This window comes from Onychomys torridus, chromosome 16 (genome assembly GCF_903995425.1).
Source record: "Onychomys torridus chromosome 16, mOncTor1.1, whole genome shotgun sequence".
NCBI lineage: Eukaryota > Metazoa > Chordata > Mammalia > Rodentia > Cricetidae > Onychomys > Onychomys torridus.
This window is the reverse complement of record NC_050458.1, coordinates 51,226,485-51,254,038: the sequence shown is the minus strand read 5'-3', so window position 1 is coordinate 51,254,038 and position 27,554 is coordinate 51,226,485. Positions and strand designations below refer to the sequence as shown.

Below are 27,554 nucleotides of genomic sequence, written 5' to 3'. Positions count from 1 at the left end.
GAAACTGGCTGATGGGGAATTAATTAATGGGCCCAATAAAGAGGCTGCACCATTGTTCTACCACAGTCTGCACCCGGACTCATTTGCATGTCTCCTCTTATTCCAAACAATAGCACTGCTGAGATTTCAGCCTGAAATTGTTAGCTCATTAAAGAGGACACAATCATATCCATCCCCACAGATACTCATCAATTATCGCCTCTTACTGCAACATGAATCCATGAATAGAGCACCCACCAGAGCTCTTGGCCCCCGAGTAGTAGAGACGCCACAGGCATGTGAATGTGGAACAGCACAGGCCACTTGCTGAGATGACTGAGGATCATCTAACAAGAAGCAGGCATGGAAACACATCAAAGTCCACAGCGGAAGAGCCAGCTTAGTCTTCTGAGGGTATAACTTCCTAAGCAACCACTGCTATAGAAATTGCAGAAAAACATACAGCTTGCTGGGGGTGGTGGCACACACCTATTATCCCAACACTCAGGAAGCTGAGGCAGGAGAGGTTCAGCGTTACAGGCAGCCTCGGTTATACAGAAAGGCCCTGGATCAAAAAAATGAAAGCGGAAACACCATTTCCTTTAGTGATACCTGCTCTGGATGGCTAGCATCAGAGTGGGTGCTTGCTCTGTACCCAGCCATGATGGCAGAGATGAAGGAAGAACAATGGGGAAGCTTGTTCCTCTCCCTAATTAGAAGACACAGAGAGCGGCTGCCTGGCCTGATGACAGCAATGCCACAGAGCAGACAATTGCTCACAGTGCCTTGCCTCACACTTGCAAAGGGCCTGGTCAGGGAGAATCTGCTTGCCAGCCCCCACTCCACTGAAGACTCCTCCAAAGCCAAGGGCCATCCTCATAGCCTCACTGGTCTTCCAATGTCCCACAGATGGCACTAGCAGAAACATACAAAGCATCAAACGTGAGCATGCAAATAGGCAATGGACAGGTGGACAAGTGTGAGCTATACAACAATACTGTAGGTGCCTGTCTCTGGTCCTAGGCAGGCCAGGGAGATGAGCCTTGGCAGAGCAACTCTCTCTATAAATGTCTGCAAGGCCCAGGCGTGCGTGCGTGCGTGCGTGCGTGCGTGCGTGCGTGCGTGCGTGCGTGCATGTGTGTCTACATGCACACTGTGTTTTATCTGTTTCTTTTGAGTTAGAACATAGAAGACCCATGTTCCTTCTTGGGCTTTAGCGGCTTCATATATTTCTACCTGACATGATAACTCACAAGGTGAGACAGGGTGTGATGGCCATCTTTGGCAGCTCTCAGCACATGGTGACTTTGCCGCAAGTGCCTTCACTGGCTGTGTGCTGACGTCATGTGGAGTTCAAGAAGACACACGTGGGAAGTGCTGCTGAGGGTGGAAAGACCAAGGGCCCCTTCTCCAGCTACTACATCCATTGCCCAGCTTCTGGTTTTTCTCCTGAAGGAATGAATACAGGGGGCTACACAATGGATTAATCTGACACACGTAGAGCTGGAACTTGAGTTCCTACTGTGGTAGTTTCTGTCTTGAGAGAGGGAGTAGTTAGAACGGCTGTATAAAGAAGTCTGGGATCAGGGAGAGCAAGCCGGGAGCATGGGCACCCACCAGCAGAAGCACTAGGAGAATCCCACCCTTCATTTAATAGTGCCAGCAGAGTCAGGAGGATTTGCAGTTGACTGTCCAGACAGAAGCACTAAAGCCTTTAGAAAAGACAGAGATGATGAAAGGCAGTGGGTGAAAGTCAGGGCACTAGCCCCCTCAGAGGAGGAGCACAGATGGACAGAGGGACCAAGAAGTGATGTGCGGGTGGACAAGTCCCAAAGAAGCTGGCTCCCAGGGTTCTGGGTGCTGATTTATAGGCATCAGTAACAGGTGATCAGGGCTAGGCCAATATCCAAGCTTTGCTCCCACAGCAAGGCCTTGGGCAGGATGCCTTCTGGACACACATCCCAGTCTCTGCCAACCTGAGCAAAACACTCAGGTTTGGGCCATCTACAGGACTCCTGGGCAGCCACATATCTGCCCTCCCCACCTGCTGACTCATTCTGGTTACCTGCACCCTGCTAAGAGCCTGTGTGTCCTCACATGCTAGCCATACTCCATACAATACCAGGGGCCACTTCCTTGCCACCCAGACAAGGGAACAGGGCAATACTCTACTTCTCTCTATAAATGTCATTTGGTTTTGCCATTTTGTAAATGTGGGGTCCTTTGTAGCAAAGTAACCAGCTCACGAGTCCTTTTGTGTGTGCTTTGATTTACAGAATGCTTAGTTTTTACACTTAGACCATAACAGCAGAGTGGTCAGTCACCTTCTCTAACAGTCCTCAATGGGCACACTTCTTTCTGTGACCCTGCCCACTGCAAACTAGCGCACGTCTCCGAGTGGCTCACGGATCAGGGCTTTTCTCCTGAGCCACAAGTCTGACACTAATAGGGTATGTCCCTAAGATGTGCCCAATGTCCTCAAATTCAACCTGCCCATATATGGGCCTCAACTTTTCTCCCAGATGGGCCGTTGCATGGGCACCATGAATAGCCAGACATGAGGGTTACCTGAGGAATGCAGAGAAGAATTTGGAAAGCTGCTAAGAAGCCCTTCCTCCATCTCCTCACCTAAGGACCAGAACACATTCGCTCAGGACAAAACAGAACACCTTCAATCTCTGACTTTCGGTACCACAGAACAGGACAAGCCACGCCCTGGGGAGCTGAGTCCACATAGGAGGACCAGGCTCTGGAAGCAAAGGTCCACTGATGCCCTCCCTTCTCTGGCCTCCCTCAATGGATGAAGATGGGGGCAGCAGAGAGCTGATGATCTTTTAACCTCACAGCGTCTCACAGGCCCCAGCAGGTGTGTGGCTCTGATCCCTAGGCCTTAGACCATCTTCTTCTCACCTACAGTACTGATTCCTCCACAAAATGCTCAGTCTGAGACTCCCACTCCAGCAGAGGATAGGGGAGGGCAGGGCAGGGAGCTAGCCCAGTGGTGTCCCATCCACACAGCAGGCCTTGTTGAGGACCTTGGTACCTGCTCTGGAAAGGACGGCTGCAGCTGAGCAGGCATTGTGCAATACCATAGCTGGTGAGGGAACCGATCCTTCACTGGTGATAGTACAGAACCCAGACAGATTCAAGACCAGACTTAAATCACCATCACCATTGCTCTCTCTTACAGAGTTGATAAGTCCTTCAGCAACTGGCCCTGTAGACTACAGGCAGACTAGTGTGTTACTGCTACTACTAGTGTGCAGTACATTTCTCAAAGAGCTACTGTCAACTGCAGGAAAGAAGTTACAGCATTCTAGAGTGAACACCTACTAGTTGGGTAATTTAATTAAAAGAAACACACTCTTGAGGCCTCAGTGGCCAGTGATGCTGAGGAGAGAAGACAAAGGATGGCTGCAGGATCTCTCTAGGTGCTCCTGGACTCTGGTTTAGATAAGCAGGCCATGCTCTGTGGTGACAGTGATGGAGGCTACAGACCCCTGCCAGGTACTGAAGGAGGGGTTAGACACAGCCCTGCTCTGCTGTCCAGGGGGCAGGGCAGGCCCCTAAGGCAGCACAGGTTTATTAGCAACAGTACATTCATAGCAACAAGGAAAGGAAAGCTGTTTTCCTGAAGCCAACCACCAGCCCGTACTTAACTGAAGTGCCATCAGCTGAGATGGTCGGACGGGGCCTTCCTGACGTTAGCCACATTCAGTGGCAGAGCTCCATCTGGATTGACTTCCATGGCCACTTGGAAGGACAAACCTGCCCAGGAGGAGCTAAAGCTGTGGGATGGATGACATGGCTGCTCAGAGGTTGGCAGCACCTGCAGCAACGTAGCCATGGCACCTCAACATGTCCACAGCGGGCCTTGGGCCAGAAGTGTTTGTGTGCCTCTACCTGTGTCTCCCAAAAGTGACACAAAGGGATACTGTGAAAGTGATTTCTGCAGATCTAAGAGAGGGTCATGCTTCATGGGGGTGGAGGGGAGGAGGGGTGGTGTTATAGTATAATGGCAATGCTCCATTCCAATGGCCCAATGGACACAGACACAGTGGAGGCCATGTGACACTTGAGACAGAGGTTAGAAGGATGCTACCAGGAACCAGGGCTGGGGGGGAATCATCCCGCTACGCCTTTATTTATCTTTATTTATCGTGTGTGTTGAGGGAGTGGGGAGAACGAACATATGAGAATGTGTTTCCCATGTGCAGGAGCACATGCCTGTGCATACTTTTGCAAAGGCCTCAGGTGTCCTCCTCAATTATTCTTTATTTGAGGCAGGATCTTTCCATGAACCTGGAGCTGGCTTTTTGTTTGTTTTTTTTTCCTAGACCAGCAAGCCTCAGCAATCCTCCTGTCTCTGTCTTCTGACAGCACTGAGGTTAGAGGCATAAGTGCAGCCAAATGTGGCTGTTTGGTGGGAGCTGAGATCTGAACTCAGGTCCTCAGGCTTGCATAGCAAGTGCTCTTACCCACTACATCATCTTTCCAGACTCACTAAGCCTATAAAAGGATGGCCCTGCCACACCTTGCAGGCCTCTGGCTTTGCAGTTTTGAGGGAGCCAATGTCTACATTGATTAGTCCAGTCTATTATACTCACTTTGTAACCCCAGGGGCCGGATTCACTGGCATGTAAATCGCCGTCCTGATACTCTCCCATTCCTGGGGTGTGGCTAGAAGGGTACCATAGTCCACCTAAGACCATGATCATAGATATCCCCAGCTCCCAGAGCAATGTGGCATGAGGCACATGGCCCTGTGCCCCGGACCACAACCAGCCAGTTCATCCCTACTGCCTACTGAAGGCTGCCTTCTAAGATGGCATTTCCCTTCCACATCCATGCTCTGGGACACTGTGACCTCTCTTATAATACCCCAAGGTTTACAAGAGCATGGGTTTGTTGTGTAGACATGATTCCCCAAGCCTAGATTCCTGGCACGGCAGGGAGAAAAGGCAGATCTCAGTGTGAGGACTGCATGCCAGGAGGTACTGTGTCAAGCAAGCATCCTGGTATAAGAAGGTAGCTGACAAGCAAGACCACAGACTCAAGGTGTGTGGAGCTCCAATGGCCTCCATGAAAAGGAGCTGCCCTTGGTGAGGTGGTACCATTGCCACATCATCCAAAGAGGACTCTGCATGGGGCCAGGTCATTGTGTCAACACACAGAAGGAGTTAGGGTCTGTCACTATTTCTGGTGTCACATGTCTTTAACAAGCACCCAAAAGAGTTAGAGTCAGTGGAAGTGAGGCAGAAACACTGCATAGTGGCTGGAGTCACTGAGGCAAGGACAAAGCCGGCTGGAGGTCACTGGCAGGATGTGGGGGAAGGGGCTTTGACTCTGCCCTGGCTGGAACCCTTCTCCCCAGAGGGAGGCCTCCCTGATCACAAAGCACTTCTCAGCTGAATGCTCAAAGGTTAGAGTGGAGCTGATTAGATTGCATTTGCATATGTATTCCCATTTTCAATATTCAAGGAATAAAAAAACTTGCAATACTTTTTTAATAACTTGGACTTAATTCATATTTAGATCTGCCTTTGTGTACAGCTGCTGGCTTTGTTGGTGGTGATAGAGCAGACAGGGCTGCGGCAAAGTGAGTGCTTGCTTATTGTGCAGACCTCTCTGGACCTGCTGGGGGCTGGGCCAACAGGCCCCACTGATGGGCTGTGCTCCTGGAGCACAGACTGGTCCAGACCCATGGTATACTTTCTGCCTAGCATAAGGAGAATGATACAGTTTGTGAGGGGAATGATACAATTTTGTTCACTTGGCTCCCCAGAGGCTGTTAGGCCTGACAAAAGTAGGGTGTTCAAATAGGCTTGTGGCCCTCTGGATCAAGCACAAACTGAAGGGGGAGCTTGGGTTGGCTTGGCTCAGACTGACAGCTTCAGGGAAGACTCATTTTGCCTCACCCAGCTCCAACTTCCTCGGTGATGTGAAGCAGTGGCCCAGATGGCCACATTCCCACACCCTCAGTTGAGAGACTGCAGTGAGGACCAGAGCAGCTCTTTTCCCTCATGCACCTGCCACACAGAGTGCCAGCACTCAGAACACCTGAAACAGGTCATCAGAACCCCACAGTGCATGGAGACCAGGTGGCTATGAGGCTCAGCCCCAGACACCACAGGCAGAACATTAGCTTCCAGCCTAGAAAGTCTTAGGGACATCCTCGAAGTCGCAAGGAGGTCCTGCAGAAGGAACAACCCCCACTAGAACCCAGCACTCACTAGGCACGCTCCACCAAACAGCCCTCAGACTCTCAAAAGTTCCATCTCCAGAAAGCCAGTGGGGCAAATGGCTTGAGATCAGTGTCTGGATCTTGGGTGGCTTGGCTGCTGCTCCAGATTCCAGACCTCAAAAGGGTGGTAAGGGGTGTGGTGGTTTGAATAAGAATGGCCCCCATAGGCTTATATATTTCAATGTTTAGTCATCAAGGAGTGGCACTACTTGAGAAGGAATAGGACCTTCCTTGTTGGAGGAAGTGTGTCACTGGAGGTGGGCTTTGAGGTTTCAAAAGCCCAAGCCCAGCCCAGTGTTTCTTTCTTCCTGCTGCCTGTGGATACAGTTGTAGAGCTCTCAGCTACTTCTCTAGCGCCATGTCTTCCTGCGTGAGCCACCACCACCACCTGCTGTGAAGCAACGGTGTATGACCTGCTATGGTGCATGGCAGGTGGGGTGCAAGAATAGCGCAGGGGGGCCATAAATCCTCCCAGAGTTCTGCTGCATGTGATCCCTGACGACCCATGGGTGGCATCCCGCATGCCCCCTGCACTGACTTGGTACAGTTGAGGACAGTGAGCTCTCCCAGCAGGAGGAGTGGAGAGAATGGCCATCACACAGGGCAGAGCATGGGTGCTGCCCTAAGAAAGCTCCCTGTCCCCCATGCTCTTTCAGAACCTGGCCCTGCCCCATCTAGAACTGGAGTTTGGTGTCCCCTTGGCCTTGGAACTCCTCAAAGTCTGCTAGAAGTGATATCCTGGTGACCTCCAAGGTGAGGCCATTAAGACAGGCCCTTGAGTGAACCTTCTCAGAATTCAGCTACCATGTTGTGAGGACACCTGAACAGCTAGATGCCCAGTAGAGAAAAACAATCTCCAGCCTCAGCCCTCCAGGGCCCATGCTGAGCCAGCTCAGCACACAGTCTGCTAGGTGAGTGAGCCACATTCAGGGAGGGCTCTCAGGCACCATGACGCCAGCCACCTAGCCATGCTGTTCCTGCTGAGCCTGAAAAAACTGCACAAATGTGACCAAACAGCAGCTGTGATCTGAAGCCACTTAGCAGGAGTGTGGGGTGTTCTGTTTCATAGAACAGAGCCTAATCCAGGTGGGACTTGAGGGCTGCCTGAGCTGGTACTTTGTGAGGCAGGTGGGGGCTGGGAGACCTTTCTGGCTCTGGGAACCACTGCACAGCTACCAAGCACCCTGTGTCAATCTGGTCTCAGTGCTGACCATACTCCAAAAAAGACACACATACCCCACAATGATCTAACACTGAATGCTGAAATTGCCAGAGATCCAAATCTCCACAGCTAAAATCCCTAAAGTCTAAATGCCTCAAAATCAGAGCACTGGGAGATGAAAAGCCTACTGCTGAAATCTTCAAAGTTGCAATGCCCTGGAGAGGGACTGTGGAATGCTACATACAAGGGAAAGAGAGAAGGGGAGACAGCTGGACTCGGGAGAAGGGAATGGCCAGGAATGTGGCCACAACACACACTTCAGCTGAGGAATGTGTCACAGGTCTTCACTATTATCCATCCCATCTGTCTGGATGCTGAAACTCCAGGAACAGAAATGAATTCAAGTGCTTGTTTCTGCCTCAACAAGACCAGGAAGTTGCTGGATGGCTGGAAAGCACTGACCTTTACAGCAGGATGAGAAGATAACATTGAGCTGCTGTTGGCCACCATTATTGATCCTGCCACACTTGTGGTACATGAGCATGCCAAACAGACTTCTATGCATGCAAAGACAGCAGAGACACATGGCATAAAAGATGAGGAAATCAATGAGCTACGTCCACACTGATGTAGACTGAGTCACACAAGAACTTCAAAAGAGTAGTCTCATGTACAAAATGAATGTGACTGCACTTTCATAGGAGAGACATGTCTGAAAGAGAAAAAGCCGCTATTCATGGGGATATGAGACTGTGAAAGCCAGTCAGTCTTACAGACTGCTTGCATGCAACTGGCCAGAACCTAGCCTGTAAAAGAATCTCTGCTTTTCCCTTTGCCATACAACTGTTGGCTCCCCGCTTTTTGAGCTGTCGGAACTATTCTTGCAGATCACTGTGCTATTTGGTTTGTGTCTGTATCATTCAAAGCTGAAATTAATTTCATGACTTCCTGGCACCATGAGGTGAACAGCCTCCTCCCCTGTACCCTTCCTGTGATGAGGTTGCCCTGTCACAGGCCCAAATACAACAGGCCAGCAAGCTATGGAATCACCAAAGCTGTGATGTGAGCCAAAATAAACCTTTCCTGTCAAAAATAAATAAATAAATAAAGATTTGTTTAGTATTTTTATGTGTATGTGGGCGCCACCTGAGCGCAAGAGCCCATGGAGGCCAGACTTAAATCCCCTGGAACTAGGCGCAAGAGCCCATGGAGGCCAGACTTAAATCCCCTGGAACTAGGGTTCCAGACACTTGTCAGCCACCGTGGGAACCAAATCCAGGTCTCCAGGAAGAGCAGCCATGCTCCTACCAACTGAGCCACTTCTCCAGCCCCAATCCTTCCTTCTCTTAAGATAGTTGTTTCAATCACTTTGTGAGTGTTAACAGAAAGTCATAGTATGCTGTCACAATGTTGATGCTATGCATTATGCACAAAACAGAAAATGCTGCAGCATCCTCAGGGAATGAAGAGATGCTCGTTGGCGTCTGCATTTTTAAAGATAGAACTTCTCAGATCTTAGATCTTTGCTGATGGCACTTGTGATGGTCTGACCCACTTCACAAATATGTTTAAGGTGATCCACCATGGCAGCCAAGATGTCTTCAGAAACAAAGCTGGGCATATGCAATTACCACCCAGCGATACGTTTATACACTTGGCTTTCTGGCCGGTCTCTATGGATACAGTTCACTGGCTGTGGCTCTAAACCTACACCACTGCTGTACTGTTCCTGAGTATTAATGCTTGCAAATACATTGTATTCCCATTCTATTGTGTAAACTAGCCTATGAAGAGTTCTGTCATGTTCTTAAGTTTTTCAAATAAATCACCTTCTTAAAAGTGTCTTTGGGAAGAATGTTTTAAATTAATTTTTCTAGAATTGCATTTTCGGGTCTTTGACTGCTCAAGAGTTTAGACTTGGCGATTATGGGATATGGACTGTATCTTTGGAAATGATGGCATGAACCACCTGGTCCTGAGTGAGGTTCTGCTGGTGAGATGCAGCTGAGTGAGCTTAAGGAGCAGTAAAACAGGAAAGAGTGGCACCTTATTGCCAAGTGGTGATGCCCACCTTGGGGGAACTGACAGGAAAGTGGGTGCCCATTAAGGTGCAGAAGCCAATAGGCTTGGGTGTGGAAATGAGAAATACTCTGAATGCTGGGTGACAGGTAGCAGGGCTCAGAAACCAGTGGTACTGACCTAACAAAGCACTTGGAATTCAGTATACAACCACAGTTGAGAACAACAGTGCGTCTATTATAACAGAGTGAGGGGAGGTGCTGGCATCTGATGGTAGGTATCATTAAAAGCCACCCAGCAAGAGTGGTAGGACAAGAAGGAAAAAGGCTTCATTTGAGACCAGAAACCTGTGTTGCCCAAGGGACCTTTTGGTACCTCTCTCCACCCTACCTCACCAGGACAACCAGGCGCTGCCAGCCTTTTTCCTCTTCTCCATCAGGTCATGACCTACATCTATCATCACACCAACCTCACTTTACCAACAGAAGCAGGATGACATGTGCTGGGCATGGACTACTTGGGAATAAAACAAGAAACATGAAATTCAGTCAGGATAAAGAAAGCCCAATCCCAACCCGTGCCTATGTGACCACGTGGTTGGTTCTGGATGTCCTGTGTGGATGGCAAGGTCAGCAGTCCTCATGTCTGAGAAGAAAGCTCAACCCCCCGGGGACTTGTTAAAACAGACCACAGAGCCACGAGGATCTGACCCTGAGTGTGTGCATCAGCAGCAGCACCCAGATGACATCAGGGAAGAAGCCCCACCAGTTCCCTTGAGGACCACTAGGGTCATGAATGACCCTGCTAAAGTAGTGTCTAGCCTAAGGTACAAAGGCAATGGCCCAGCAATTCTGAGAAGCTTCATAATGAATGGACTCTGAGCAGTGAAGATGCCCACTCCTGACCACACAAAAGGACTGGCAAACTCCAGAGGGATCAGAGGAATCCAGACTAAGAAAGGGACAGACCACAAGTCCATGTTTATCCAAAGGTCTAGAAGAGATGTAAAAGACCACTGGTGAAAGACTAAATGAGGGCTTTGGCACCACTCCTATGCCTGTGCAGGGGGTGAGGGAGCCCAAGTACAAACAGCACAGTACTGAGGGCCTGGGGTCAAGGGTGAGAAGGAAAGACACCCCAAGGACCCCAAGAACACAGAGACAAAGTGAGGCTGAAGAGGTGAGGGCAGTGGAGGAGGGCTGAGGTCATAAGGAACATCTGGGAGGGAGCTTTATTCCTATGTTCCCAGACAAACAGCTTCCAAGCATCTTCACAGAGGAGGATGGCATGGGGCAACCCCTCTTCCAGCTCACACTGGCAAGATCTCAGAATTGATTTGAAGTGACCTGAATGTTCTTCAGGGCTGCAGAAGTGGGTAGACAAAGCCTCTGATGGTTCAATGTAAATGACAGTCTTTGCATCTGTTGACATGGAGACCTGAGAGGCCAGACACCAACAGGAGATGCCAGGCACGATCCACACCTGCACAGTAGAGAGCTTCCAAGTGCTCAGGTGCTGAACCAGCTCCAACTTACCCACTTGCTCTTTCTAACAGCAGTTCTCTGCTATGCCATTTGGTAATTATTTGCCTGGTGAACTATCAGTAACTTTCTCCTAAGGATAAAGAGGTCCTTAGCAGTTGCCCAGAAGTTAGTAGGGCCTGCTCCACTTGGTGGAGACCTGGAAAGACTGGCTTTGAACAGCTTGGCTGTAGTGATAAGCAGAGTTGACAAGCACATACAGAGACAGAACACCCACAGCCATGGTGCAAGCTGCCCTAGTCCTGACCCAGTGGGCCCTCTCCAGATCCTTGGATCCCCAACAAAGGGAGCCTGCTCAATCTAGTCATGGAGCTAGTTCACTCAAGCCAGAGGCACCCTTGCTCATTCTGACCATGGGAAGGTCTGCTAACTCACATGTAGCTCAGGAGCAAAGACCTGAGCAGTCACCCCTGATGGCTTAGGAGCCCTGACCACACTCATTATGGGTGAGTGTACATTCTGTGGGCTAGGTGACACCTATACTGAGAGCTGCCACCTTATTCTCCCAAGAACGCTTGACCTACATACAACAGGACTTCTAAGTAACCTCACATGGATCCACCTGTCTAGGTCCACTCTCCCCAACCTCCTGGGACCTATTCCACCGCCTCCCTTTCTGATGGCCCTTCTGTAGTATGGGTGGGATCTTTCTGCCTCCCAGACTTCTGTATTCCATGACTAAGTGATCCCAGATCCCAGTTTTGGCATTATGAATGCTGAGAAGACAAATATCCTATCAGGGTATATCTTCAAAGTACTCCCCACAACACAGTGCTCTAGGCAAATATTTTACCACTGAGCTATATATACCCTAGCACCAAGGTTCTGGATTCAGTCTTTGTAAGAAAGAAGGCTGTCTATATCGCCATGGTTACTACAAGGGCTCGACCTCTTTTGTAGAGCGATCCCTGGCTCCAAGCAGCCACTCTAGGCTGGTGGCCTGGAAACTCCCATAGCCCCTCTTGCCTATGAAGTCACAGGGTGATTCAGGCAAAGGCTGGATGAGCAGAGCTCAAGCAGATGAGCGCTTGTGCTGGATCAGCTCCTTTGCCTGTAGCCATGCCATCCTGCAGCACATCTCCCTTGACTCCTATGTGCCTTCTGAACTCCTGTGGGCCACAGCAGCACTTTAAGAGTGAGAAGACAGAACTGGCCCTGACTCCCACAGCTCTAACAGGACATACGCACCCCTGGGCTTTGCCCAACACTAGTGCTCCCATACAGGGTGATGATGGAGGGGAAGAGGAGACTCCAAGGCCACTGAGAGGCCACTCTCCTCTCAGCACCGTGCCTGTGTGTCAGGGCTATTTGTTCCCAACCACAGTTCTCATCAGCAATCTCCCAGACCCTGCTGCTGGCCCCGCTACTTGACTTCAATCAGCAGCAACGTGCCTTTCTCCTGTTATCACATCCAGAAGGGGAAATGAATACCCAGACTCCAGCGGGCCTGTGCAGGAAGGGGAGCCACACTGTAGGAATGGCAATGAGCTGCCACTGGAAAGAAGAGCAGAGGAGAGCCAGGAACTAAAAGGTAACTGCCGGAGAAACACGGCCCAGAGAGGAGAGAGGCTGGGTATAGCACAGACCATGGACAAACTGCATCTCTGCAGTTTCAATGATGTCCACATCCATGACATGTGGTGGCGCTCGTGGTGGCAGGCAGTTTGATGGGTGTGCTACACTGGTAACTGGCATCTCTAACACATGTGGTGAGGCTTAGCATCAGCTGTATGTCCCGCCAACACTTTACTCTCATCCCAAGCAGCACCCACCTGTGCTGTGGCCCAGGCTCCCAGCTTGCCTATTCTCAGCCGGGTGCTAGCCATGCTGGGACTCCACCATCACCAGGCACTTCTCCAGAGCTCAGAGGTTCTGCAGAAGTGGCCACTTCTCAGGAGCCTTGGACCATACACTAAGTCTTAGCACTTTTAAGGTGAGCAAGGACATGCCGGGGCCTTTACAAAGAGCCTCAGTTTCCTCATCCTAAAATGGAGAAGCACTCATCTCACAGCAACAGCTCTTTCTGGTACAACATTCCCAGGACTTCATTTTCTCCTGACAGTTTGAGAGAGTTCTCAGGTTCCCATTACATCAACTGTGTCTGATGCCAGAGAGAACACAAGGTCCCCCATGGCAATGCCAGCAGGCTGCTTCAGCGAAGTTAGTAAGGTGAGTCTTACCACAGCTAATACACCGCTCATGGGGGACACCAGAGTGGCCCCACGTAGTAACTGGCACTGCTCATATCTATTCAACAAGAGGCCCCTTTCCCCAGTGTCTGGGCTCTCATACACTCCACTCTGTGGTGTGTGACAGCATGGTGGTTTAGAAGAAGCGGTGAGGGACACATGTTGGGAGTTCCAGGCACTGGATGAGACGCACAAACTGGCCTGCTCCTATCAGGACTAGCTCCTGTGCTCAACATTCAAGTGCACAGCCTTGTTCAGCAGCTGGAGGGTCACTCCAATGCTCAGTGACAGGAAGGCAGCAGCTGGCCTAGGAAGCTCTCCTAATGTCATAAAGCCTGATCACCCCTGGCCTCGGAATAGGAGCCAAGCACCCACGAGGCAGAGCTGTGAGGGTCACATGAGGAAGACAGGTGGAGCTCCTGGCCATTAACAAAATGTCACACAAAAATGGACCAGAAACCTTGAGAATACTCCCCACACAGGATATGTCAGGCCAAACTCCCAGCAGCAGGTCTTGGGTTAGCTTCTTTTTTAGGTCCTTTTGTAGTGCATAAAGATGGAGGTGATTTTCAAGCTCGACAAGAGCTGGAGGAAGGAAGAATCTCTAAACCAAGGCCATGTGGAAGGAAGGCACCCAGGTGTGTGATGCCTACTGGGACCAGGCAGGCTTTCCTGCCTCCATGCAGGGCTTTGGGACAGGCACCATTCCCTCCATTCCCTAGTAACAGCAGCTTTGCTCAAACCCCGGCTTGAGGAAGAATAAAGCAGCTCTCCTCTCCCCTGGCCCTGGAGTATCAGCAGCATGGGCAACAGGTAGGAACATGGGACCTCAAGTCACCAGGAGAGAGGAGTAAGAGAGTAGAAGGTATATATGAGCGGATACAGGGAGAGGAGAGGAGATGTGGGTGGCCCTGAACCCCAGGGAAGACTCAGCTGCCCTCTCCTCCTCAAGGATGGCAGCAGTCCTCAGAAAAATCTGAATGTCAAGATGGCCCTGGCCTTTGCCTTTGGCCTTTGACCTTTGTGTAATATAATGAGCACTGTTTCTGCAAGATGCAGAGTCACCAGATATGCTGGGTCACACTACCTCCTCCTGCCCAGGTGACAGAGTAAGTTCTCCCAGCTTCAAATAGCAGCATAAGCCACACTGTTCAGAGGGGAAGCCCACATCTGTGCTGAAACTGAGGCTAGCAGAGAGCGAATATCAGGATGAAGTTGACCTCAGTAAGTGATAATGGGCTATCTACTGAGCATCTACTGAGGTTACATGGACCTTAAAGCCACCTTACAATGAGACAGGTTCATATAGATGCATGATCACTATGCAGGGCCAGCCCTTGGCTCCTTTTCCCACTGTATACAGGAATCTGGGTCCCAGAGGAGTCATGTTTTAGTAGTAACAGCAGATCTAAGGCTCTTGGGACAGGCAGGAGGCACCCAAACCTCAAGTGATCCCTACTTCAGCTTTTTCTTGTGGTTACTTTGTCCTCTGGGATAGGAGCAATCAAACCTTGCACATATGGAAAGCAAGTGAGCCACTGCTTTTAATCAGCTTTCCAAGAGGAAGTCAAGCCTAATGGCCTAGGGAAGCAACAAGGATGGAAATGTGAAGCCTAGTCCACACCAGGCCCCAGGCTGAAGTCAAGCCTGTGCCTGGAGAAGTCCTCCTGTGGGCAGCTGAACAGAGCTCAGAGCAATGGAAGAGGTACAGAAGAGGCAGGAGGTTGATAGGACCCTAGAGGACAGCACAGTCCCACGAGGATTGGGGACACACATCACCTAAGAGCACAGGACAGAGTGCAGGTGTCATTCCTCAAAGAGGAGCGCTACAGGCCCTCTGTAAACTACTGCCTCCTGCCTGGTCCCAAGTGCACAGCAGATCCATCTTCTGTCCCTCCCTGCTCTCATCAGGAATGTCTGGCCATTTACAGTGACATTTATGTCACTGTAAGTACAGATCAGTAGTTTGTGGAAGGCAGACATATCTGTGTCCTCCTCCTCAGTGTCCCAGCATGGCACCCTGGGAGGATGACTGGATTCTTCAGGAGTATATGTTAAATCTCTGATGACACAGAATTCAATAATTCTCCTTAAGCATATGGCTCTTATTTAGGACACAGCCTTAGTCATTATTCTTTGTATAGTCACCCTTCTAATCATCCCAGGAACCTCTCGGGCTGTTCATTTTTAGCAAAGGGATAGGACCTTGCTATGGGGGAGTGGCTAGCTCCCTGGAGGAGTGACCTGCTTTTGCTCAGGAGAAGCAGCTCCACACATGCCAGAAACTAAGTCCTCCTCTGGGCTCCCTCTAACAGCCCTGGCTTTCTTGAATCTTTTGCCAAAATACCTAAAGAAGTTAGATAGGTTGCTTAGTCACTCTTCAGATAAAATATTCATGAATACATCATCTCAGAGATTAGTAGAGACAGGACAGGAACAAAGTCCATGTGACACTAGAAGAGGCCACCACCTCTAGCATCTCCCACTCCTGCAGAACAAGCTCACATGACAGCCAGCTGCTCCTAGCCCTGGATGTGGAATCCTGGACTCAGGTCTTAGGAGATCACCAATTCATTTTAGCACTAAACCTCTTCACTAAACCCACAAGGTGAATTCACAGGCTTTCAGAGGGGCCCATGTCCAATGACATCAACAGCCCTAGCATAGAGAGACTTCTGTTTCAGACCACAGCTCTCAGGCACACAGACATCAAGACCAATGCCTACAGGGGAACCCAGTCATCAGATGCAGGGGCCACGTGTGCTCCAGGCTCCCTCCCCTTGGTCACATGGCCTCTACCACCTCCTACACATAAGGAGGAGCAGCTCTCCCACTGGTCTCCACTACACCCTCATTAGTGACCCTGACAACTCCTTGTACAGTTGTCACACAGCCTCCATAGACAGGACTAAGAGGCTTTCCCAGTGGTTCTGTGGCCTGCCAGAGCCCCACATGGCCAGAGAGTCTCCATGGAGCAGTGACCCCCACATGCAGATGCTCCTGTAAAGGTGTAATCACACATCGCTGGCCTCTAACAGGTCACAAACTGGGCTGCTTGAGGTTTCTCTGAGGACATCATTTAGTGACTTTGACATTGAGGCTACAAAGTCCCCCAAGCTCTGTAGTACGACAGGCCCACAAGGTCGAGGAAATTGGCTCAAATCAGTTGCCAAGGCATGTGCATAACGTACTTCCCCATGAGTCAACCTGGAGTCTGCCTGAGGGCCTAGCAACAGGTGCTGTCAGAGTTCCTGATATTTCAGAGTCTACCTGAGGAACTAGCAAAAGGAGCTGTCAGAGTTCCTGAGTGTGCCCAGCCAATGAGGGACAGACACGCAATGGCACCAGATTCTGACACAGACTGGGTGCCAGGAGGAGGGTATATAAGGCCTTCACCATTATTAAATAAACGAGTTTATTGTTTGCCTTCAACTGACTCCTGGTGTCTGTGCCATTGATGATATGCCTTCTCACCCCTCCCCTGAGGGAGCCAGTAGGATCCAGCAACAAAGCTCTTCTCAGACTTGCAAACACAGGCTTTCCTAACCATACCATGTAATAGGAATAAGGAGTCTAGGGAGTCCACTCAGATCCAGGGAGCCAGGCCTCAACAGAACAGCCTGTTGTCCCATCCCTGGACCTACTGTCATTCTAAAAAGACATTTATATTAAAATTCTCTCTCCTGTGGATGAAGTCTGTGCACATATACACTATACCACATGGACAGCACCTCAGGTCCTCCACCCAGAGAATGTCACCCTGTATTCCCACAAGCTTCCATCTGCCATTTTCTTCCAAAGCCCTTGCTGCAGAGCCTTGAGATTTCCAAGCCCAGTGTTGCTCCTAATGACTTCTGCCATATACTTTTGAGAATCAGATACTATTAGGGGTGAAGGAAGAGGCATGGACAGGATGCCAGATGAGCCTTGGGTCCCACCCAGTTCTCCACATCTGCTGTTTCCCAGATGAGCAGCAAGCACTAACCATCCACAAGAGGCTGTGGTAAGAAACTACAGAAGTCAACTACTCTGGTATCTACTTCCTGGTTGACTGTCTTGGTCCAGAGGCTACTGCACAACAGGACTTCTTTGAGGCCTCAGAAGAGATGTCCTAGAAAGCTAACTTGTAAAAGGTGGGATGTTGTTATGTTTCTTTATGTAGCATTTGTTTAGCTCTGTGAAGCTGTATTACTGTGCCTGTCTAAAAATCTAATAAAGAACTGAACAACCAATAGTAGGACAAAAGAAAGAATAGGCAGGGCTGGCAGGCACAGCATATATAGAAGGAGAAATCTGGGAGGAGAAAAAAGAAGACATAGCCAGAGAAGGAGGAGGACTCCAGGGGCCAGCAACCCAGCTACACAGCAAGCCATGGAGTGGGAGTAGGATTACAGAAGTAAGAGAACTGGAAAAGCCCAGAGGCAAAAGACAGATGGGTTCATCTAAAGTTAAGGAAAGCTGGCTAGCAACAAGCCAAGGTAAGGCCGGACATTTGTAATTAAGAATAAGCCTCTGTGTGTGATTTATTTGGAAGTTGAAGTGGTGGGACCCTCAAAAGAGCAAAAACCAACCAACAACAGTGGGGCCTTGATGAGTGGATACTTTTCACTCTCCAATTACAAATGGCATAACCATTCAATTCACCTCCAGAATTAGCTATTGTTCTTCTCTAGTTTAAAGTGGGTGCAAAGAAATTTATTCAGAACGGTCACAATGGATTGCCACATAACACCTGCAAGTGATGCTGCAGGAAGTCCCCAAGCTCCGAACATGACAAAGCTGGTGATCAAAATAGAGAGAAGAGTGGGAAGCCCAGAAGGGTACTCCAGACACACTAAGCTGGCCTCTCGAGTCCCAGGACACAGAGAGCTGCTACTGCTGCTCTCAAGGTGCAGGCTCACCCTCTTCTGGCTCCTCCCTGCAAACGTAACAGCAGTGAGCCCAGTCTTGCTGAGTGTTCTGTTTCTAAATCCTTACCAGACTGACAGTGATGTATGCTTGCTTCCTGTAGGCGGGTAAGCATGAAGAGTTTGCACTCTCAAATCTTAATGGGCTTATGGAAAAGTATGTTGTAAGGAGACCTGCTCCCCCGGGCTTATTAGATTAACCCAATCCATCAGTCCCAGGGCCACCTGAGTCATAGAATCAGTGCTGCGGTGTCCAGGAGGTCCAGGAGTCATATGGCTGTCAGCTGGACACAGCACAGGATGTAGCAGGTCCTCAGTCCTGGCCTCCAGGTTCTCTGACACAGCCACACTTGGTCATGCCTCAGGCCAAGCCAGCTGTGACTACCTGCCTCTGGACTCCATGCAGTGCACTACTGGCCTACTCCAGCCCATCACATTCATCCCATCAGACCTACTGTGTGGCAGATTGAGCGCGAGGTCCCTGTCTTAGTACCCCACTCTGTCTCCTCCTCAACTCTCTGGACAAATGAGGTGCCTGCCAAAGCTGCCAGTGCCTGTCTTGGTCATCAGCATATGCATGGCTGATTCAGTCATGTATACCCTCCCCAGGCCAGCTGTGAGCTCCTGGACAGAGGTGCTTCCGCAGATACCATGATGCTGCTCCATGTCCTTACACGGGCTCTCCATAGAACAGGTGTCGTGTTATAAATGACAGGGGAAAGACTGAGGTATGGATGGATGGATGGATGGATGGATGTCAACAGCAGACACACCTCCTGGGAGATCCCAAAAACCTTGGAAACAACTTAATCCAACTTCATGGTCTGATACTGACAGGCTGAATCCACTGCAAAGTGACTTTTGAGAGTCTTCTACCTCCCATCCCCAATCCTAACCTCTGCCAAAATCACTTTCCTCCAAAAGCATTGGAGGAGCCTATGTCATGCACACTACAAACCAGTTTCTGGGCCTCAGTTTATGGGCCTTCACCCTCCCATGTCTTCACAGCCTGACCCTCCTTACATCTGCCTTGAATGTACCCCAAGATGGTTCCAGCTAGGCCCAGATATCCTCGGGGCACCCCTCTAAGGGCTAAGAGGATACTTACATGCATAAGACCTGATAATTCTCCTTCTCACGCTCCATCTACCCTGCCAGTCTTAGTGCCAAATGCTACTTGAAATACAAGCAACAATAAAATTCCAGCACGTTAACTACCCACTGCTCTGTGAATCACACAAACACTGTAGTATAAGCAATGGTGACTCCACAGTTCTCAGGGACAGGAATCTCCCATGCAGCTTTTGGGGCTTTTCATAGTTACAGTGAAGGTGTCAGCAAGGGCTGGGATCTCTCAAAGATGGACTGAGAAAGGCTCTGTCTTCCAGCCCACTCATATGGCAGATAGTTTGGGACTCCCAAGTAGCTAGGAACATAATTCTTCACCCTGTGGGAGGCTCTAAGGAGCAGTTTATCCTAGGCCAGTGTGAATACAAACAGGGAAACCTCAACTTTCTTCTAGGAGAAATCTCAAGTCTAGTCCATATCAAAGGAGGGACCATTCTAGAAGCTTCCTGCACACCTAGACTCATCTCCAATCCCTGAGCACAGCCTTTGCACAAAGAATCTGGAACACAGAAGCACATTCAAATGGACAAGGTTCTGACTCTTGACAGCACCTGTTCTGCACAGTCCATTGTTTCTTACACCTTCCATACGACTAATGTCCAAATGTGAGTGACCCATCCCTCAAGCCTTCCTAGCAATTCTGTCTAAGGACTGACTTTACTCGCTCCCTAGAATGCTTGCTTCATCAGCTCCATCCTCACTAGGCTCCTCTAACATAAAATGTTCTTCTTCACAGATAATCTGTCAAGATCTAAGCACACAGACCACAACTCGAAGCCACTTGTTCCCTGTTGCCCACCTTCCCATGAGAACTGCCTAGCTCTAGAGGTCTTCCACAGCATTGCTCGTAACACCTGAGACAAGGGCAGTGACAATAGCATCTGGTGTGTGGCAGGTTCCCTCACTGGCACATGAGCCCAGTCTGCAACACTCCCAAGGACCAGGTACTCAGGAAAGTATTCAATAATACGTGTGAACTGAATGGCTCATGTATTTCCCAAGACTCTTTCCTAAGTTGTACCAAGACACGTGCTCAGTACAAGGAGGCCCTGACTCCAGCTGCCTTCCAATCCACCTCTCCCTGGAATGGTGAAAGTGGCAGTGAGGACAATAAATAAGGTGGAGATGTTCCACCTAACGTGAGAAAGGATCAGATGCGAGAAGACACATTCACAGCAGCGGAACAGGCTATTCTTCATCAAATGACCATCCAAGCACACCACCTTTTGTGCCGGGACAAAGCTACGTGTCCACCACGTGGAAGAGCAGCCTGCAGAGCAGGGAAGAGTAAAACAAGCTGGGCACGTGAGCTGGTGAGGACAATTGCCTGGGCCTGGATTAACTGAGCTCCACAGGTGCAGCCCAGCAACCAAAGGACAAGTCCAGAGTTGCTCTTATGTGAAGGGCTTAGTCTGGAAGGCAGGCTTCTGGCAAGCCTGGATCTATGCTCTATGGAGCACCTCAAAAGCAGCTCTCGCAGGCTGGAAATCTTTTAGGAGTGGAGACCACCTGCCCAGTCCTTGACTGTGCCAGCCGCTGTGAAAGACCACAGAAAGGTCTGAGAGGGCACATATCTGTATGTTCCATGCTTGAGCCATCCTAAAACAACTGACTTCATCCACTTCCTGGCCACAGTCTCCTCCAGGGCCTGGGGCAGGGGTCTTACCAACAGCCTTCCCTAGAGGCTCTTAAGCCACCCTGTAAGAATGGCCCAGCCAATAAAGACCCAGCTGCTGCGAGTGACTACTCAATTGTTGTTCTGAGAGTGGCTGTGTGCTTCCAGTGCTGGAAAGGCAGGAGAATCCCATGGCTACTCAGTCCTGGAAAATGAAAACACCCTGATTTTTAAGATGGGAAAAGGCTTTTGACCAGGCTCCTGTCAGTTCAAGAATGAGCTCATGGTACAAATGAGTTGATTTGTGATCAAATTAAATTGCATGGAAATGAATGCAATGAAGAGGTCATGAGCATACTCAAAGTTTGAATGACAGCTGAGCACTTCAGAGAAATAATGCAGGACATTGGTGAGCTGATCCATCTTCTGTCTGCTGGAGGTGTGGTTGACTCGACACCGGCTTTATTCATAATGGGTCAGAATTACAAGGAACTCTGAGCTTAATGAGCAGGGCCTGGGTCATGAATGGCCTAAGCAATCACGGGAATGAGAGCATTTGCAATTGACAGGATATTAGATTGTGTTTCCTGTCATCCAGCGGAGAGCCAATCGATGCACTTGACTGACAGCTACTTTAGCCAAACAGCTCCAGGTAAGGCTTTATTCCCAGCTAATATTACTGAATGGGAATTACTGAATTCCACAGCTGCCAAGTCCTAGACAGAAAACCTACCAATCAGGAACATGATCTGCCATCAAAAGCAGCCAATGACACAGGCCCACAGAACATAACCACATAGGCCTCCCTGACAGCACCACAGAACCCAGGAGGCAGGGTAGATAGAAGGGCTATTTTGATACCATGGGCATATTAGCTATTTGTCAAAACACCTGACCAAAGCAGCTGAAGGGAGCAAGGGTTTGTTTGGGCTCACAGTTCAAGGGGACAGGCCACCATACTGGGGAAGTCTCAATGGCAGGTGCGTAAGTAAGGCAGCTAGTCACTTGGCATCTGCAGTCAGGAAGCAGAGAGCGATGGATGCCAAGACTTAGATCTCCTCCTCCCTTTCATTTAGTCTGTCAGTTGGGTGTGAGTCTTCCAACCTCAAACTAACCACATAAGCCTTCATAGTTTTGCCAAGAAGCTAACCTCATATAATACTCTCACAAGTAGGCCCAGAAGCTATCCTCTGGGTAACTCTAGAACCTGTCAAGTTGACAGCATTAACCATTATAGAAGGTATTAGGGGGGAATAAAAACAGAGACAGCCACAAAACCCACATATCCAGTGTAGGGCACACAATGCACCACCAGCACTTAGAACAAAAGGTGATGCTATCATTCATGGGGGTTCTAAGCTCAGGCAGAGATAGTAGATACAAGGGCCCAACAGCACCCTGGTCTCTGGGAAAGATGCAGCATCCAGAACAAAGTCCTACGAGTTGATAAATCAAAGACACCCTAAAGACTTGCTGTACAAGGGTCCTACCTCCAACCTCTTGTATGTCCATGTGCGATGCTATGATGCTGAGCCCATGCAAAGCCTGGACACATGCCACCTTGTGCTAACACCTGCTACCTAGAGGCCTGTGTTCTAGACCTGCCCCCAGCAACATTACAGTGCCCCCTTTGCAAAGCCCTAGCACACAGCCCATGAAAGGCTTTCACGGCAGAGAAGACTTGACTGTTCCACTGGAAGGAAGAAAACCAACCTGATGCTTCTTTCCTAGCTCTCTGTGGAGATCTGATGCCTCACCCCAGGCCATGGTGCCTACTGCTGCTGCTGAAAGTCAGTACTCACACCCCACAGCATAGGCCAGCTTCAGCAAGCCTCACACAAAATGAAAAGAGGCTAGAATAAGCAATGGACACTCAAGGGAGACAAGGCAGCTTCTTCCGGAAAACTCAATCTCCTGAAGACATGAATTTCATCAAAACTGGTGAAGAGTGGAAAATTTCATATTGTGCTGCATCTGTCTGAGGATTTCTTTAAATCTTTATTGTAAGTAACTCAAAACATAGACAACGTTTGAGTCCCGAGTGTGAAGTTTCTGGAAGAGTTGCTTAGATGTACAAAGAAGGTACATGATTGCTTGGCCACACTTACAGTTTGACTCTGCTGCTTAAAATGTAAATTGCCAGTGAGAATGGGAGGGACCGTCACCAAGCAGCTGGAGTGCAATCAGGAGACAAGGAGCGCCTTATAAAGTCCTTTCCCCATTCTACATATAGTCAGACGACAGGAACACCAGAGCGAGACTTTTTAAGGACCTGTTGCATGGAGAGAATACTCTGCAGGGAACCCAGTACAGGAGCAGACAGGACGGGACAGGGCCAGGGGGTGGAGGCTCACCTGGTAGGTGTCCCACAGGCGGATGGTGCAGCGCAGGGGAAGTTCCCTCATCAGTAGGTTGTTCATCCAGCGGAAGGCAAACTGCAGGTATTGTACTTCGTGCCCATCCAGATGGCGGTGGACTCGCTCTGCACAACACAAACACAGGCTGTCAGTGGAGTCTCGGGGTGAAGGACCAATCCCACTAAGGAAGGACTCCACAGTCCACTCTCCAGAAGAAAACAAATAAGGGGCTGGAGAGAAAGCTCAGTGGTTAAAAGCACTTATTGCTCTTGCAGAGGACCGGAATCAATGTCCAGCACGCAGACAGCAGTTCACAATCATCTGTAACTCCAGTTCCAGGGGACTCTATACCCTCTTCTGACCTACAGGGACACCAGGCATATACATGATGCACAGACACACATGCATGCGAAGTACCCATGTTCTTAAAAACAAGGCATTTTTTATCTTATTTATTTTATTTTTTATTTGTTTGTTTGTTTGTTTATGGTTTTCCGAGACAGGGTTTCTCTGTGTAGCTTTGGATCCTGTCCTGGAACTCACTCTGTAGTCCAGGCTGGCCTCAAACTCACAGAGACCCGCCTGCCTCTGCCTCCCGAGTACTGGGATTAAAGGCGTGCGCCACTGCCGCCCGGCGAGTAATTTTTTAGAAAGAGAATAATGATGATGACAATGACAGTGATGATGGTGATGATTCAAAGAGTCACAAGTGTGTCAGGTGCAGGTGCACATTTGGGGGTCTTCGCAACCCAATGCCCAGGGAAAAAAGAGAATCCCTACACGTGGGGAACACAAACAAGAAGCACAGAGTCCAGAGTCCAGAGGGGTGTGCCAGTCTCTAGGGCGAAGGGGTTAAAAGAGAAGAGGAACTGAACCACTGAGCTCCTAGCGATTCCCTCCTCACCCAGGTATCATCCCACCTGCACCCAGACCCAGCAGCCCTGTCCCTGTGCAGACCAGGCAGCCTCTAGGTGCAGGTCAAAGGACTAAAAACACCTGGGCTTCACAAAGAGCCAGGCTCCACCAAACACTGTCCCCAGAGCATGGACCCTGTCTTAATTAGAGTTACTATTGCTGAGATAAAACATCATGACCAAAAGCAACTTGGGAAGGAAAGGGTTTATTTCACTCCCAGTTCCATATAATAGTTTATCATCAAAGGCAATGAGGGCAGGAACTCAAACAGGACAGGAACCTGGAGGCAGGAGCTGATGCAGAGGCCATGGAGGAATGCTGCTTACTAGCTTGCTCCCATGGCTTATTCAACCTGCTTTCTTGCATAACCTGGGACCAGCAGGGATAGCACCACCCACAAAGGGCTGGGCCCTCCCCCATCAATCACTAATTAAGAAAAATGCTTTAGAGCCAGATCTTATGAAGGCATTTTCTCATTTGAGGTTCCCTCCTTTCAGATAACCCTAGCTTGTATCAAGTTGATATAAAACTAGCCACCACAGACCCCTGCAAGCTAGCTACTGGCCATGCTTCAGATGCAAGGTTTTCCCAACCACTGAAGGGAGAAACCCTGTCCTATGCCTGCCCCGAATTTCACAGATGACCCACATCAGTGTAAGAATGAACATACTTAGCCAGGCTGCTGTGGCTGGGAGGCAGTCAGGCCCATAGGAGGTTATGATGGGCTGGCCCTAGAAAAGCAAGGTCTCAGTGGGAAGGCAGCTCCTGCACTCTCTGTTCACTGCTGTCCTCAGCTGACCAGAACACAAACCCACGCTGAGACATGATGCACATGGAGCTGAGCCACAGTTTGGCGGGGCTTTGTCCCCTCAGGCTCCATGTGCTAGAGGCTGGGTCCTTGTACGTGGTGGAAGAGACAGTGAAACCTTTAAGAACTATGGCCTTGGAGGAGTCCTTAGGTGAAGGAACACCTGCCCTCAGAAGGAACTAGTGCAGTCCTCACAGAGTCTTGGTTGTTCTCACAAGAGGGCTATTACAAAAGAAAAGCCTGGCCGCTTTCTGCCCTCCTCTTCGGCTTCTGTTCTGCAGCATGAGCTGTCCCTCTCCACTACTTTACCACCACTGTAACACCACCTGTCCTCATGAGCTGATGCCAGCATCCTATGCTTGAATCTCTGGAACCGAGAGCTAAATTAACCTCTTTTCCTTATAAGTAAGCAGGCTCAGGTATTTCATCACAGTATCACCAAACAGACTATATTGGTGGGTCTGGAGGAGAAAGCTTAGGGATTGGGCCCTTGTTGAAGCTAGGAAGTGGAAATCAATTCAGGATCTGTGAAAACAAGGGGGCGCATACCTATAGAATGGAGTTAATGATGGCAGCCATATTCCCTCCAGTCTCCACAGAGGCTGGAGCAAGGCACTAAGAAAGCAAACTGCCCTAAGACTTTTAGGGAAAGGATTCCAGGAGGAGAGGTGGTGGCCCTGAGACTCCCAGGAAAGGACACTGGGTGGGACGATGGCCTTAAGACCCCAGTTAGGGGCTCCTGGAATAAGCAGAAGGTCCCTGTATATCTGGCGCATGCTGCTTCTGCAGGAAAAGACTTAAGAACCAGGGTCCCAGGCCTAGCAGAAAGAGACCCAACCCTACCGTGCTGCTGAGCAGTGGGACTGGCTGCATGGTAACCTGTCCAGTTGGCGCCTCTCACTGCAGATACTCAGCTTGCACACGGAGTAGGTCTGGATTCTGTTTGGTAAAGACGTCTGGCACAGACCTGCGCTAAGAGGACTAGTGGACTTCCTAATTCTAAACAGGCCTTTCTTTCTTTCTTTTTATTAAAGAAGACAAAAATTACTTCAAGTCTGCAGTTACTTGTAGTTACTAAAGTGGCAGAAGATCCAAGGGCCCAAGTGGCTCTTCATCCCAGCGCCCCTTGCAGTTCCCCAAGGGCACATCCTGCTGGGACAGCAGTAGTCTCGCCTGTGGCCCAGCGCACTGAAGCAGGGCACTGCAGTTGATGGGAGATTCAAATCTGATGAACACTTGCAAACCAGCAGTTTAGAAAATGACTGACTTTACTCAACAAGGTTCTTTCTGTACAGAAGCATGAGGAATGAGCTTTCATGAATATGCAGGTGGCTGCTTGGGGACCCGCGGGCCCAAGGGTGGTGGCAGCACTGTGGAGGAAACCCCAGCACCTGCAAACAGCAGGCAATGAGGGCAGGCTGCAGGGCAGCCTATGCTGGTATCAGAAGGACCTGCTGCCAGAGCAGGTGCATCAGGCAGGTGCCCTGGTTCCACTGGCCACTTCCGGCCATGGTGATCCACTGTTACCAGGCTACGGCTGGTCTCATTTCTACCTTCACTGGTGTGCAGCTCTTTGGCTGTCGTATAGACAGCAAGGCAGGGATCAGCAGCAGCCACCCCATGATCTCCCCCTCAGACGGACTTGCTGGGTACCCCTAAGGAACTGTCAGGTCTGCATGGCTAGACCCAACTTCCCTAAAGGCAGAGAGGGTCTCCTTAGAGACTCTCTGTGTTAAAGGAGCAGCTGATGCTGGAGTTCTTCCACCAAAGACTCAGAAAGGGTAAAGTGGAGAAAACAAGCCAGCACAGGGGCTTACATCCAGGAGCCACAGCCTTCTATGCCGGCCACATTCTCCCTTCAGTACCAGCAGCCCGCCCCCAAGGAAGGTCGGAATCTTAAGACCTAGAAAACAAACATGCACCCCAGAGGCAGGCAGCGCCTTTCTAAGACAAACTGGCCAGAAACTGCTCTGAAAAAATTAAACACATATTTCTGGACTATGTATCATTGGAGTAACCTAGCAGAAGAGTGAAAATTAGCTCTCTTCGGCTTTTCCACACTCGATCTCTCTCTCTCTCTCTCTCTCTCTCTCTCTCTCTCTCTCTCTCTCTCTCTCTCTCTCTCTCTCTTATAATAAACTCTCCATGTGGAAGAAAAAAATAAGTGAAAATCAACCCTTCCTGCCCTGTACAAGGGACCAGCAAGCTGCAGCCCCTCACCCTACACACACACACACACACACACACACACACACACACACACACACACACACACACACACACACACAGGACTGACTTGGTAAGGGGCAGGCTCTACTATGAGTGCATGATAGGCCCCAGGTGTGGTCACCTCCCTCTGCAGAGCACCAGCCCTGCAGAATGACCACACCAACACTAATAACAACATTGGGCACACGTCAACCCCGACAGGGGAAGGCTTGCTGTGCACCAGTCCCCAGCGAGAACACACAAAAGGCCCTCCACACCAGGGCTACTTCTAAAACCAAGCCACTGGAGGGTAAGCTCTCCTCTCCTCCAAGAGCCAAATAGGACAAGTCTGGAGCCTCGCAGCTGCCCATATCACCAGGCTTCTGAGCACTTGGCCTTCCCTTCTGCTCAACATGGGACCTAGGAGTTTACTAAAGGGCAAACACCACAACATGAGACCATGAGGACCTCTCTGAGTGTCT

General features: G+C 49.8%; 1 protein-coding gene across 1 annotated transcript in view; it reads right to left on the bottom strand.

Moving 5' to 3' along the window:
• Tbc1d22a (TBC1 domain family member 22A) overlaps positions 1-27,554 on the bottom strand; it is a 272,127-nt gene that overhangs the window by 80,575 nt on the left and 163,998 nt on the right. The window contains exons 9-10 of the mRNA XM_036207609.1: positions 24,727-24,787; positions 23,139-23,266 (exon numbers count right to left, since the gene is read on the bottom strand). Of these exons, the coding sequence (XP_036063502.1) occupies positions 23,139-23,266; positions 24,727-24,787 (189 nt within the window). The remainder of the gene's footprint in view (positions 1-23,138; positions 23,267-24,726; positions 24,788-27,554) is intronic.